The 15529-nt window shown below is 37.0% G+C and overlaps 1 protein-coding gene across 3 annotated transcripts in view; it reads left to right on the top strand.

The window, feature by feature from the left end:
- Nucleotides 1-15529, top strand: part of TRMT9B (tRNA methyltransferase 9B (putative)) — a 111870-nt gene that overhangs the window by 72534 nt on the left and 23807 nt on the right. For 2 of the 3 annotated variants that reach the window (XM_057376122.1, XM_057376124.1), the window contains one exon: nucleotides 11845-11990. In XM_057376122.1, coding sequence (XP_057232105.1) covers nucleotides 11965-11990 — 26 coding nt within the window. In that variant the 5' untranslated portion in view covers nucleotides 11845-11964. Of the gene's footprint in view, nucleotides 1-4254; nucleotides 4329-11844; nucleotides 11991-15529 lie in introns of all 3 variants that reach the window. The other variant, XM_057376123.1, reaches the window with a different exon arrangement.

Genomic DNA, 15529 nt, shown 5'->3' on the forward strand with positions numbered 1-15529 from the left:
AAGAAGAAATTGGATTTTTCTTGTTAGCATGTAAATTTCTAATTAAAACCTATATGAAATAATTAAAAAATCTATAGAAACTTGAATATCTGAAGCAATTTTGTTAGTAATACCTGAGTCACRTACTATGGGGTATGAAAGTAGTTTTTCAATGAGAAAGATAAGTTTTAATAAGATGAAATTGCCCACAGAACAGTACTGAATCCTTGTGGAAGGGGTTATTCATTATGATCTGCTAAATTTTACTTTTCTGACTTGTCTGGATTTAAATTTCCACTTGACATACTTTTGTTGAAGTATTATCCAATATATTTAAATTAATGTAAAGAGTTATTTTCTTTCAGAAGAAAATAAAGAAAATAAATATCATTGGCTACAATGCTTTAATCAGTGAATCAAGGCTTCCTTGACTAGTATGAAATAATATTATCACTGCTTATTTTTTTACATCCACCTAMCATAAAAATTGCATATTAAACAAGGAAATGGTAGATAATATATAATGACCTGCTAGTATGTTATGATGGTTATAGTTTTAGGTAGAAATAAAAATACTGAATAATTTTTTGTCATATTAATATATTTAAAGACATTTCTCCTGCTGATCTTCAGTCTTGTATTAAGTCTTGTATTTATCCAGGTAAAAGAATTTATTCTTCTSAAAGTGCAAGTAGAAAATTTAAGAGAAAGCTTCTCATTTTGCCTCATGCACAGTGCTGGACATGTGCACTGAGGATACAATTTGCTTTTGCCAGATAATGCCAAACTTCCAAGCAAAAAAAAATTACAATTCTTATTTAAATTTGATACATTTTCCAGTTTTGTTAATCAAGACACATTTAGAAATACTGCTGACCCCAGTGTGAGATTTGTACAACCTGAGAGTACTTTGATCCARATGTAAGCTGGTAGAGAAGTCTTGTAAGCTTGAGAAGTATACGGTCTAGGGAAAGTCCTGATCCCCAAATTCCAGCCTGATTATGAAACCACTGGTTTTATGACAGACAAGGAACTACAAGAGGAATGAGCAATCCCTTGATTAATATTAGAATTTTCTGCTAATGGTTGCAGTGTTTGGAAGTATTCTGTTCATTACGTTTCTCTGAAGTCTCCTTGGAACTCTGTTGAAAATGAACTCGTTCTTTAGGCTGTCTGCAAAAATTGTACTTTACTCTGAGTACTTGGTTTTTGTATTTAGGGATAYCACCAACATTTTAATGTATAAAAAATAAAAATAGAGAAGCCGTGAGGGTTTCAAGGGTTTATAATTATTAAAGATCCTTACGTAAATAGACAAAAATAAGTGACTAATTAGAGTAGAGATGCTGAAGACAATCAATGTGCTGTCAGCTGCAGTATATCAAAGCTGGTGTGCAATGGATAACCTTTTTGACAATTTTTTTTGTCATAGAACTCTGGGCAGCAGGTCAGAATCAGCAACACTTATTTGTCTATGGCACAAAATGTATTTGTGTAAATTGTATTAGGTACGAGAAAGGCAAATGCCAGTCAATCACACACACACACACACACATATATATACACATACATAAATCTCCCACTTCTCAGTGCAATTCTCTCATGTTTACAGTGGGATAGAGATACAGGTGCTATATTAGCAGGATTAATTCACAGGAATATCAGACATTAATCCTTATTTCTTCTCATTACTTGAGGGCCTAAGGGAGCCATGTTGGTATAATGAGAGCAAAGGCATGAGATAATTTTGATGTGCTTAAGTATCTCTATTCCASAAGAATCTCTTTGGTTTTATTGCAATAGATACAATACACAATTTAGTTGATAATAACAGCATTGAGCACTGAAATTAAGTAACACAGCTAAGAAAGGACTGACTCTGTGGTGAAATGTGTTTCATGTCTGTAAGCAAAGACTTTAAAAACCCTCTCTTCCCTTGAAATCTCTTAAAGATTGCCATCTAAAGGGAAATTTCTATAACTGAGTTGAATACTGGATATTTTCAAAACTCATGTGGGAGAGTCACGGTAATGTAAGAAACAGTAACKCTAAGATTATTCTAGTTATAGTTATTTTGCAAGAATCACCTTTTCCCCAGGAAGGTAGCAGTGATCATGATGCACCCTCTAGAAAGATATCCAGATGTTTCTCAGTACATATCACCTGCAGCTCTAGGTCTAATTACTCATTTTCACTTTCTTCTTGTAATAGCATTTCTCTTTTGCAGAAGGCTGAAGATAATTCATGGAGGAATTGTCTTCCAGTCATACTAACATCCATTCACACAGCTGCTTAAAAGGATTTTTACAGGAGATGCTTATTCACTAGGATGCCTCAAAAATTGGATTGTACAAAATAYATGAAAATTTTCATGCACATGAGTGGCTTCAGTTGAACAGTGACTATCATTCAATAGTTACAGAGCTAAGTTCATGACTCTGAAATTCACTTTTTAGTCCTATAAAGCTGATAGTTATTTCTCCAGWGTTGGTAGTTATGAATTCAGGATGGTTGAAGAGGAGCAAAACATAAATCTAGGCTTTCAAAACCTAATTCTACAGATCCTTAATTCTCTCAAATACAGAAATCAGCAAAATACATATTTTGATGTTGGAATATCGTATTTTCCTCTGATGATTAGATGTGGCCTTGTGCCCATACTGTAGGACTGCAGTACATTAATCAGGAGTGGAGTGTGACATCTTGGAGAAGCAGCAGGAAGGAATCTTTTGCCTCCTGCCCACTCCTTCAATTAAGGTGTTCTGAAGCCCAATTCAGTATTTAATTTCTATKTATGTATCCTCTCACTTTGACTGGGAAGTTGCTCTTGAATCTGTGGGAGGAAACATTTTGTGTCATACACATATTTGAGAAAAGCCATGAGTCTACTATTTCTGTGTAGAGAGTACAGACACAAGCACAAATGGGACCTAAATCCCATAATGTAGCCTGAGGCTAGTTCTTTTTAGGGATCTATGTGTCAGAAACATGTGACAATTGGGAGCTGAGATGAAATGCTGTGTTACAGTTGTCTCTGTTCTTCACTGCTGGTTTGGATTGCAGTGTGTCTGTGCAGGGGAGATGACAGTCACAGGAGCAGAGCTGTCCTGCTTTGAGGGACAGCTCATCTGGAGTATACAGATGCTCTGAGCTGGAGCAGAACCTGAACTGTGGGCCCAGCTGGGTGCTGGCTGGCTTCTTGCTGGTCAAACATCTTCTCGAGGTCAGGCATACTAGGAGGTGCAGGACAGACACACAGATTTCTGAATAAGCTCAGCCAGGCTCCACCTTGGAGTGTTAGCTGGAGTTCAGGGTTGGCCCTTGTAGACCTYCCAACACAGCATTCAATAGTGACAAACCTGAAGCTCAAAGAGGGACCAGAACAAAGTTTCATTGAAGGGAAAGGAGATGACAATTCCTTTCTGGGCACTTAGTGATGAGTTAATGCTTGGAACAGGCCTGAGGCAGCACTGTGGCCCCAGTCAGTGTGCTGGGAAATAAGCCATGAAGTCCAAGTGACTCTGTGACATATCTGAGCTTGTGTGTTACTATGCACATCTGTCCTACATTCTAAACTACTGAAGCTATCCTGGCAACCCTGTAGGCAGGTAAAAAGTAAACAATTTTTAAGGAGACAAGAATTCTAGAGCAAATGAGGGAAATGGTTTTCTGGTTGTATTGGTTGTGGATGAGAATGGAAGGTGGAGTTTTTTTAGTAATTAAAATATTTTAGAATAAATGTGTTTGTTCTTTTTAAGCACAATATGTTGTCTGAGAAAGCCAAGTAGGCTTCTGTGTGGAGGTTGTGTGAGAGACCTTCTYATTTACCCACTGATATTTAATGGCATTAGATAGCATTCAGACACAATTGTCATTGATTTGCTTGCATTTCCTGGAGACTAGAGAAAGTACTAGATGAGCAGTGAGGCTCTGGAGAATGTAAATGTTATGCATTTGCCTTGCTGCTTAGCTTGTGCACTGCTTTCAGGACTTTCAATAAATTTCTAGGGTATGCTATAAAAAACTGTAATATGAAACCTTTAGTAAATCCCAGACAATCCCCAATGAGGGAGAACCCTAAGAATTCTTAAAATTAAAATATTGCACAGAGGATTGGATGAAATATTRTAAAAAACATTTGGAATACTGTCAAGAACTTTATGATGCAGATCACAGCAAACTGACATATTTCTTTTTTCCTGCAAAAGAAGATTTCTTATTTTCATGTGATAATTGAATATAATATGTAAATTTGGTCCTTTATTGTCTCTTTAGAAGTGGCTGTGTGGTCTCCRTCACTAGCAGGACTCCAGCAGATCCTCTTCTCCCAGAAACAGAACATATATGAGGTGTGGTATAGAAATTGAAATGTATTTCCCTGTAAAGTTTATTTTTTCCATGAGTTAGCTACAGGTTCCTCATWATCTCCTGCTTCTATAACCTTTTTTACCTTTTTAGTCTGTCTCAGTTCCAGAGGACTTTTTGAGTATAACCTGTTGAGACCTTTTCCTCAGAYTGAGAAACAGCTGCTTCACAAATTAGTAATTACTGAGAAGTTTTTGGGGCTCAAACAAAAGCTGTCCCACTCATTGTTGACATGCAAACCATGGCATACTGCAATTAAAAACTTCCTCGCTGCTTCTCTCCTGTGGAAAATGCTGTGTGTGCAGCAGGAAGGCTATCAAGGAAAATTAGTCATATTAGGAATTTTGTCTGCTTTAGTTGAGACTGGGCAAATAACATTTTGGCTTGAATGGCAGATGATGTGCAAGATAGGATTTCTTCTTTTGTTTAAGGAAAAATAAATACCAAAAGCCCATCATTTCCAGACTAGTGCCAGAAAAAGGTCTAAGGACTTTTATGTCTTCCGCAGTGAATTACATATTTATGTTCAAATCTGTTGGTTACTGAGAAGAAAAAAAATCAATTTGTCAGGAAYGTCAGTTTCTGTTCAGGAAATCTTCATCACAGTTGTTACAATTCTGTTACCTCCCTGCATGTGAAATCAATTAGAAGAGGTTGAAAAAATAATCAAACACATATTCTTAAAAGATTATTCTTTGAATTAGTCTCCAAGGTTTTTCAAATAGCAAAGCTCACATTGGGATTTTTCTAAACTTCTGTTCATGAGGCTCTATTTTGTTAGATTTAAGTGGGCTACATAAAATTGCATTTTATTTTTKTAAAATACTATGAGGCCAGTCAGAGCCAGACAATATAATTAGTATTTCTTATTCCCTGGACAGTCCCAGTGAGGCTGTTATGGACTTTGATAACATCATGGAGAGTGACTCAGATAYACTTCCAGATGATTTTTCATTGAAATTGGATGCATAATTTCTATTATTAATGGCTCTGATTTTATTTAAAATATTTAAGCCTTGTTAAGTCTTTCAGATAATTTTATGGAAATAATMAAATTTAACTGAAATGTAGAACTGTAATTGCTGAATATCAATTATAAAATTATTAATTTTTCACTAAGATGCTAATGTGAGCTTTAAGAAGCAGCTTTGGTAGGAGGCAAGACAGAAGATTTGACCAATACTCTGGCAGAGAACAGTGTGAAGACAGAAGGCAATGTCCCTTAGCAAAGAAGGGACTTTGGCTAAGAATGCAGATGGATTTCTTCATTGTGACAGATACAGTGCTCATCACTGAAAGCTCTGCTCTTTCAGGCATTTATCTGTCTCATGGCACTAAGAGTTTCTTATTTGCCAAATCTCATCCAAGGAGTGAGATTTAACCACATAAGGATGGCATTCGTAGACGATAGCACATGGGTCTTGTCCTCAGCTGGCTTCTAGAAAATGTGAATAAATGGGGTTTGTGGTTTTAGGAAAAGAAATTCTRGTTTTCCTAGGAATTAGATTTCCAAATCTGAAGTATTTGGCTCTTTATCTACAGAGAATTTTCTGGAAAAGTCTAATACTATTATTTTAAAAAATTAGCCTTATATTCAGGCTTTCAATAAAGCTGTATTTCAATACTCTGTCTGACACAGAGAGYTTGTGCATATGTTCAGACACTCCCTGAAGTTCAGTGCAAAGTTTCTTAGACTAGAGTTTAAGTGAGCTAGCTCAAATGCTGAATGTGGGCTACCTATGAATGTAGATATCCTTGGTAAGTAAATTAAGCCCTGTGAATTGCAGTTCTGCTCAAGATGGTGAACAGAAAGTTTAGATACTGATGTCAGAGCCATTAAGGGCTTACAGACTCAACAGGCAGGCAAGGCTATGGATCCCAAGAGTTATGGCCATTCCTGGAAATGCAGCCTTACACATTTGTAATAGAAAGAAACAGTTGAAAAAAGCAGCCTGAGGCAGTGGAACAAGAGGTTGTTCCTAAGAAGCCACCAAAGGAAGGGGAAGCTATAAGAAAGCTGTTCTATCAGATATTAAAAATAGGGATTTTTATTTGCAGCTACAACAGAAGTTGCTTCTCTATTTAAAGATTTTGCTGAAAACTCCCTAGAAGATGAGACATCTCACATTCTTTTGTTTCTTCTTTCTRTCACTGATGTTTCATGCTTAGTGAATGTAGCTGTCATATATCTGTAGATTGCTTTGTAAGGGGACATCTTTCTGACTAAACTGCTTTGAGCACTAATGACCAAAGAATGTGGTATTTCAACATGTTGCTGTTCTTTTCTTTTATACAACCACATAATCACTAAGATCAGAAAAGACCTCTATGACTTAGTCTAACCATTAATTCAGCATTATTGTATTTACCATTAAATCATACCCCTAAGTGCCACATCCACACATCTTTTTGACATTTCCAGGGATGGTGATTCCATCACTTCTCTGGGCAGCCTGTTTTAATACTTGATCACTCTTTCATTGAGGAATTTTTTCCTAATACCCAAACTAGACCTCCACTGGAGCAACCCTCAGTTAGCAAGGACTGCTGCTTAATTATGGAAAGTGGCTCAATGAGCACTTCCACCAGCTCCCTCAGATCCTTTGGGTAAATCCTATCTGTCCCCATGAACCTATGTGGRTCTAAGTAGTATAGCAAGTTGTTGACCATTTCCCTTTGGATTATGGGGACTTCCTTGTGCTTCCTGTCCYTGTCTCCAGTTCTGAGGGCTGGGTACCCCAAAGACAACTGGTTYTACTGAAGCAAAGAAGACATTATCTACAGCAGCCATTTTCTCATACTTTGTCACTGTTTCCCTCTGCATACAGTAAAGGCTGGAGAGTGTCCTTAGCCCTCCTTGTGTTGCTGATTCATAGAAACATTTTTTGTTGTCTTCTACTGCAGAGACAAAATTCTAGCTGAGCTTTGGCCCTTCTATTTTTCTCYCTGCATAACATCACAATATCCTTGAAGTCCTTCCAAGTTGCCTGTCCTTTCTTCCAAAAGTGATACAAAAGAATATTCCAACAAAAGAAGAGACCAAACTTGCCGCATCAATGATAATTGAACCAAAGACTGTTCCTTAGGTCAGGAAGCAGTATCCTTCTTATGGCCAAGGAAAACAACTTCCTCTATCTAGCCTTTATGGATGTTATATTTTCTTTTTTTGAGATTTTGAGCTAGTCCTTTCTAAGATGTATGTAGCACATTCCCTTCCTTCTTTGCTGGTAAGCCTATGTCAATGTTTCTTACAGAGCAGAGCCAGCTCTCCAGGATCTATAAAGAGGCATATTAAAAAAAGGCATATATTAGCTTATCAAAAGTTCTGAAAGGATTTTTGTTGGTCTGAGGGACAAATTGGTTGAAGATGGCATAGAATGCCTTCATGTGTTATTGYAAATGATTTATGAAACATGGGTTTTCATGGCAAGTTAAAAATTCRTGTGAACATTTGATTTAAAATTTAATTATCTGAACTAGCTGAATCACTTCTTCAGGCTTGTAATTGAGCAGATATATAGCACTATACACACCAAGGGAGACTTGGGACTTGTGTCCAGATCATCAGATATGCTACGTAGCCTACTCTTATTGACAAAGAGTCTAAATTTGGTCCTTGAATAAACAACTTAGTCTCTCCCTTTAATCATCCAAATACAGAATATGTCAATAATTTATGTTTACTCTCAGACTGCCTGATTTGCTAAATTTCTTTAGGCACATTTGGATTGGTAGCCAGTAACAACTTACTTAACTAGGAAGCACTATTAAATGTGAGTGGTGATAGTGAAATCTGATCCTGCATTTGCTCTTTGCTATCTTTCTGGGTTTGGAAGAATTATAAAACAGTTACCTTTCACTTAATTGTCTTTCTTACTCAAATCACAAAGCCCCAGTTTCGTTGGGGCTATGTTCCTCTTACTTGACCAGAGTCATCTGAGCAYATTATTGAAGCACACTAAGCATGTGCTCCAGTTCAATTTATTGAATTGGCTTTWTAGCAGACAGTATCAGGTACYACTGGAAGGCAGATCATCCCACCTTTTCAAGGGTGTGACAAACTGTCTTGTGCAGYTGCCTGTCTCTCTCTCCCTTCTATTCATATGGGAGTATGGACTGTTAGGTAGGTAAGCACACCTGGTCAGACAGGGAGTTTTGGGTACCAAGTTAACAGAAATGAATCCATTGGAGATGTTTGGGTTTTTTTTTTATTTTTATTTTTTATTTATTTATTTTTTTTTAATTGAGAAATCAAATAGGGATCTCTAAGGTCATATTTTTGTATAATAGCAAAATCTTGTCAAACAAACTGCTAAGGAAAGATTCTGTTAATAGTCTCTTAAAYTCCTAACAAAATAAAATTATTGACAGTGGAAGTAAAGAAAGCGATCCAATCATCATTTAAAACTTTAATCAAGATTGTAAATCAAATTTTTTATGGGTGCTTATGGGAGTTAATTTGCTAAAATCACTTCTCTGAGATCCTGGGAATAAGAAGGCTAATAAACTGAAAAGCTTCAGTGTTGCCAAAAGAAGTAGCTCTTGAAGCATTAGGTTTGAGAATTTGTGTGGGCTGGAGAAAAACTCAAAGAGTTGCATTGTCGTCACTGTACTTAAATTTAAAATCCTAGGGATCCAATCTTCTAATATAGAGGCATTATAGTTTTGAAAGAACTGAGATAAAGGAAAATTAAACTATTTACAAATAGCTACAATTAGTTATTTACTTCTTGCATAAAAGAGAAAAAGCAATAACTGATACATATAATGCAAATGCTTATATTTTGAATGTTCTCTGCCTGACTCCATACAAAATATCAAATATTCAAAGATATTYAAGCTAATTGCTTATCTTATTTCAAATGATAAAGAATTGCTCCTTGTTGTAGATGTGAGCATGACAATCACAAGTATGCATTCAAGTAGGAAGGAATGCCACCAGTTCTGTAATATAAATTTATAGCTCATGGCTTGATGGCTGTTTAGGGCATCTCTTGCTAAGAAGGGGCTGCTTGTGTAAGAGGAAGCTGCAGGTAAATGGAAGTATCAGATACTGTGCCTTATTTCTCAGAGAAGTTACTGTGGTTGTCACAGGACTGGCAGTTCTCCTCCTCTTGGCTGATGATCCTGTGATTTTTGATGTTGTCTTCTTCTCCATGGAGCTTTGTTATCTCTGAAAGAAATTGTAAAGGCTATGAGCCTGTACACTTGAATCTCCATTGAGGAAACAAGAGTAATCAGTGAAGCAACACAGCACCAGCATGTCTGACCAACCCTTCTGGCAGAATGAATCAGTTTCCTGGAAGTATCTTCCTTTGTGAAGATATTATAAAGGCTTCAGTGTTGATTGAAAGGGCCTCTCTGTAGGTGAGAATCTTGTCTCTGTCTCTCCTTATCTGTCTCTCCTTATCCTTCAATGTCCTAGTGTCAGCCTTCCTAGGAATGTACAGTCTGCTCTCTGGAGATGAGGGATCTCCTGTCAGGATAATGGTCACTAAGTGTGCCAAGTGTTACATGAAGAATGTGCCTGCTACTGACCAACAAGTGGTTTGTGTTTCAGACCAATAATTTTTATCTGATTGAGGCAAATTCTTTCAAAACTTGCCATGTCTCCTCAAAGGATAGGAACAGATAACCATTGCTGAAATACCATGTTTTCTGTAGAGCCCTGAAAATTCTCAGTAGTAAAAGAGTAATAACAATAAACTTGTGGGGCTTGAGGTCTAATACAGGAATAGGTTTCCTTTTCCCTGTGTACATGCTGCCTGCATTGGGACCAGTCAGCCTGTCCTTCTATGCAGAGCAGAATGTAAAGTGTGCATCAACCTTAGTGTGATCCTTTGATTGTAACAGTTGCATRTCCTGAATGCACGAGCTCTGGGAGGTTTGTTCATATGAACTTCCACCATGAGAGTACCACCTTCTCACAAGACTCCTGAATAAGGTCACCAATACTCATGGGAAGGTTTCAGAGGCTTAAGGATATGTTTAAAAGGTGTGACACAACCTACCTTTCTGCCACAATGCAAAATTTCCTGGGTTAGTGGGCCTTTTGGGCTGCAGCGTCCACTAAACTGATSTCCCGACTCAGATAAGAGGTTGAGTTTGAGAGCTGAGCTAAATAGACAAGGTAGAATCATGGGAGTACTGACTGATCTATATCYGTCATACTGCTCATATGCTTGAAGAGTGATTCAGGTGCTTAGATGATGAGTACAGGTTGAGAGTCTGTGTAGARCAGAAAAACACAATTAAATGAACAAATGAGAAACATACACAAAGCAAAAACATTTCATTTGTAACAATACCAAACAGAAACCAGGGAAAATATCATGACTCTTGGAGAAGAGGACTGAAAATTTCTGATTAATGTTTGTTTCTGTTATTAAAATATGATCTACATATATACATGACATAAACCAAAATGTGGAGTAATACAAATAAGACAAGAACTAATGCTGAAAAATAGTATTAAACTCCAACAAATTACRTATTTCCATAAATATATTAAGTTAATGTCTATATAGTATACCAAGGACAGCAAGTCAAATTTCTACTTGGGCTGATTGCAAGCATTTATCAAAGCAGCATAAGAATCTCAAGGGACACTTCACATTAGTACCAAGTGCAAATTTGGGAACAGAGTCTGGTCTTGTGATTCTTATTCTGACTTGACCAAAAATACCATATTTTTTTTTTAAGTTAAGACTCATAAATGCTAGCATCCCTGTATTTTGCCATCTGATCTGAACTCCAATCTAAACAGGTCTCATATTGACTTAAGGGATCTTAGATATTCACTGAGATGAAGACAGCAGTGTTCAGTTCAGTGGCCTAAGTCTAGATTTCAGTGCCATTTGTGATGACCTAAGGGATCTTGCCAGGCCCCACAACCTGCTGCAGAAAAGCACAGGTCTTGTACAGTTCCTACACTGTATTTTCTAGTCTTGTGGGGATATTTCAAATGCACAGTTCCCTCTCTGTGGCCATCTAAGCTGAGATGTCTTTATCTGTGAGGAAGTACTTGTAACTTAGGTTATCTAACTAAACATACCTAAAAAAAGATGGCTCAGCAGCATCCATTTGTCTGAWTTAGTGTGAATTGTGTATGATTGTATATGTTGTCCAAATGCAGATAGGTGGTTAGCAAGCTCTAAAAATCTTTACTGTGGATGAAGAACTAATGTACAGCTATGTAACAAGTGTGATTGTAGTGGTAAAACTGGTAGAAACCAAACAAATTACTGTGTGATCATATCCAGAGAAGGGAAAGAAGTAAAAAAGTAAAACCCTGCTCCCTGTCCCTTTGAATGCAGTAACACTCAGCATCCTGGCCCTCACTGGTAGAGATCAGACATTCCTCTTCGGGTCTCTGTTGCATTCCTGTGAAAATACAGCAATACCAACCTAAAGTCAACTAATGCTCAAGAACACAGCTTTTCTATTTAAAGATTTTGGGAGTACTGCATTTTAACCACAACTTTTTACTCCTTTTGCCAGGTGCTTTTCCTGCCCCTGGTCCCTCTCCTGAGACCTAAGTGCTCCAAGTGAGATCAACGGAGGAACATGTTCACTTCTCCCTTCTGGCAACAACAGTATGCTTCCAAAGGAGAAATCTGAATGTTCTTGGAAAGTGAGCTCTATGGGTAAGTCTAAAATGGTTAACCACTTCAAACTCTGCTAAAGTTCTGTTGTGCATTTTGGATGATSTTACTGGTATTAGGATCCTATTTCAGAGGCACAAGAAAAGTGAACYTACAGCTTTAGTGAACTAAAGAAGGTGCATTTTCAAGATGAGAAATTCAGAAGACAGTTCATTATAAAAAGCAAAAAAAAGGTTGTTAACAATGCCTCTGTTAAAGACCCAGCTGGAAATTACAGGCAACTCCCTTCAAAATTGAAATAGTTCATAATATTTGACCAGGATAGCAACTCAGTACTTACTGCCCCTGTGAGTGCAATGAATCCCCCTGCTCAGTGTGGGTCTTCTTGGGAAGTAAAGYTGAGGGAGCTTTTGCATGGAACAAAGATGAGAAATTTCCAGGTGAGGTAGTGTTCTTTTGTGCCTGGAACTTCAACAAACTAGGAGGAATAGCATTTCAGCAGCCTTGTCAGGATTTTCCCCAAGACCTTTCCCCTTTCCGGAGAAAGAAAAGGAAAAGTTATTAAAAAGTTTCAGGTATGGAAAGAGAGTAGGATTCCCAGGACTTAATAATTGACTGAATTCCTATCCAGAGCATAGCCTAGGGACACTTTCACACACCTGCACACCTGCGCTTCCATGGCACCATACTGTTCTAGTCTGTTTTAAGCTGTTTCTAAATTGSATAAATAAAGCAGTCTGGGACAGAGGTCACTGTCTAGAAAGCTAAGTTGAACTCTGATTTATTCATGGACTTTGTGTTTTTGGACAAATAATTTAATTTTATGTGATTCCAATCACACAATGATTTTTATTAACTTAATAGAGGAAGCAAAGTTTATGATTTCTGAAGAGAAGTCGAAACGTTAGGGGCCTGTAGCTTCCTTGACCCAGGAAAGGACAGGAATTTCTGTTGTGCAAGTACACTATCCACTTTCTGTTTTCCCTCTTTTACCTTTACTTATCTCTAAAGCTGGATTTCAGGTCATACTGGAGACAGTCAGTGAAGTGAATTTTTATTATATGCTTCAATTCAGATCAAAATGTCAAAACACTATAGAAAAGWAATCTTTATTTTTAGCCACAGTGAGGAAATGCATACACTTGAAAAGTCTGTCCTTGTGAAATGTCTGCAGCACTTTTGCAGAGGCAAGAAATGCAAGGACTAAGTGCTTTGTCCTGAAAAAACACTGTCATTGAATAATAATTAGTCCTTGTAAGGTAAATAAACCCCACTCTCCTTCYCTGCATGTCAAATAAGTTCTCTGTGACTTCAGGATGCTGGAATGCAGCTCAAGGCCCAACAATATGCCACCCTAAACTCTATAGTATGTACCTGCCAGCAGTCCTGAAACACTTGTGTTCCTCTGTCTCCAGCATACTTAGCAATGAAWTTACATCATATTGTCTCTGTTTTGCATAGTTATTTTATTAACAAATGCCTCGTCCCTTTGCTACCACAAAAAAATCCCAATGACTTCTGCTGCTGAAAACTGACATTACAAAACAAGAGAGAGGAAGGTTTATGTCAAAATGAAACTCAACAAAGCAATTGTATCAGAAAAAGGTGCTCCCAACCTGATTGCTAAAGACAACAGCCTGCATTCATCATTCTTTTAATATTTTGACTTAAATAAGCTAAAAGATATATGAAGTACAAGTTACCAGTATACAGATTTTACCCATCTCTACTACCACTTAACAGCATTTTCAGATGATAAAACAGATCTTTTTGGTCTATCTATAAGTTTGGGGTTTGGAGTTGTACTTCCTGGAGAATAGTCCATGGGTCCCCTTGGGTAAGACAGGACACAGTAAAAATGACACCTTAGGAAGCCCTGCATTTTTATGTATATTATACTATTGCATTTAATAATAATTATTTTTTTACTAATCTTTCTGCAACACCATTACAGTTGTATCTCACTTCAGTCTCTGACAGTGAAACAAGAAAGAAATTTCCCTCTTTTGTGGTCAGTTCTGCTTGCTTTAYGTCTTGCAACAACTGTACTGAAATCATAAAGAAATCACAAAGGTTCTTTCTAGTGAGGTGAACATGAGTTATCCTGTAAAGCTTGGTTATAATACTTRGGTATTAAATAATAGTGCTTAGCACTTGTGCAACTTAATGCCTTATAATCTTCAAAGCACTTTACAAATCTTAACTAGTTAATCCCCACAGCAGCTCTGCATGGCAGGTTATGAAGGCCACACATTAAAAATCTCCCATGATACCAGCCTGCCTGCATAGTAAGCCTATGGGAAAAAAATATTTGCTTAGTTATGTTCCTGAAATCATGAGTGTTTAATTTAACTGGACTGCAACATGGCTTACTTTCAGTAAATTTGTTCTGCTTTCTTATCCCTTTCAAAGTAAATCCATTATACCTGCAGCATGGCTCAGCAGGCAGTATTATCAAAATTTTGAGGATTTTTTAAAATTATTAAAACTCCTGGAAGCAAATAAGAAGCAGAGAATATGATTTTTATTTACAAAATCAAGTTTCTATTGCCAATGATTGCAAAGACCATGGATAGGGAAAGGGTCAGAAAGTCCCTAAAGACTGAAGCACACAGGAGAATGACTACCATTTTTAGAAACTTCTTTTGAAAATATGACTTTTATGATATTGAGATTGCTAGGCAAACAAAATATGCTTTAACTCAATTTCACTGAGAACCTTAAGCCTTTAGAGACCCCCATTTCATTTGGGAAATAGCCTACTTTTTCTATCTTGAATTTTCTTTGGATGTTCATGTTCCAGAAAAAAAAAGAATTGAACAGTTACTGCTAAAGAATATTGAATAGTTATTAGTTTAGTCTTTTCAGGTTTAAAATTTCCCATGAAGTGAAAACACTGTAGTATTATCACAAACACCACAGCTTCACAAACACAAACTGTTCTTTGTACTGCAGGAAAACTTTTTAAAACAACAGTCTGACAGTAACATTATAATTCTATGTGAAGACCAAATTCACCAACCAAAAGTGTAAGTCATTAGCTCATGACTACATCTCAAACATCTCCATAGAAAATAAACCTCTCAAAGGTGTTTGTTCTTGGTAATTATTGTAAGGAGGAAGCCATGTCTTTGACTGATGAGGCCTTCTTCCAATGGAAGCGGACATAAAGTTTTTGTCACAAATTAAAAAAATATCCATTTTCCAGAATATCTACTGAGCCACTGCAGCCTTATTTATAAATACAGCATGATCCTTCTCCTCTAGGGCATCAGGCAACTTAATGCCTCCTTTTGCTTTCAAGTACAACTGTCTCTTTGTAAAGCTTGTAATTTGAGAGCTGATCCTTTGTAATAAGGAAGCTCTATGATAGTATGAAGACTGACCTCGTTTCCTTATTTCCCCACTGCTTCAACCTGGAAACTTTTATTTACTAGGTTTTCCTTCTCTTTTACCCCTTGTTTTCTTTTTGTTCCTTTTTCTTTTTTCCTTYTTTTCTCACCTTTGGAGAAAWATYGCAAATATCCTTTGAAGGAACAATWAGCAATTGCTGTGGTAAAAACATTTACCTGATTGACTAC

Source organism: Malurus melanocephalus, unplaced genomic scaffold, assembly GCF_030028575.1.
Source record: "Malurus melanocephalus ecotype Western Australia unplaced genomic scaffold, MMel_1.1 scaffold_270, whole genome shotgun sequence".
Lineage (NCBI taxonomy): Eukaryota > Metazoa > Chordata > Aves > Passeriformes > Maluridae > Malurus > Malurus melanocephalus.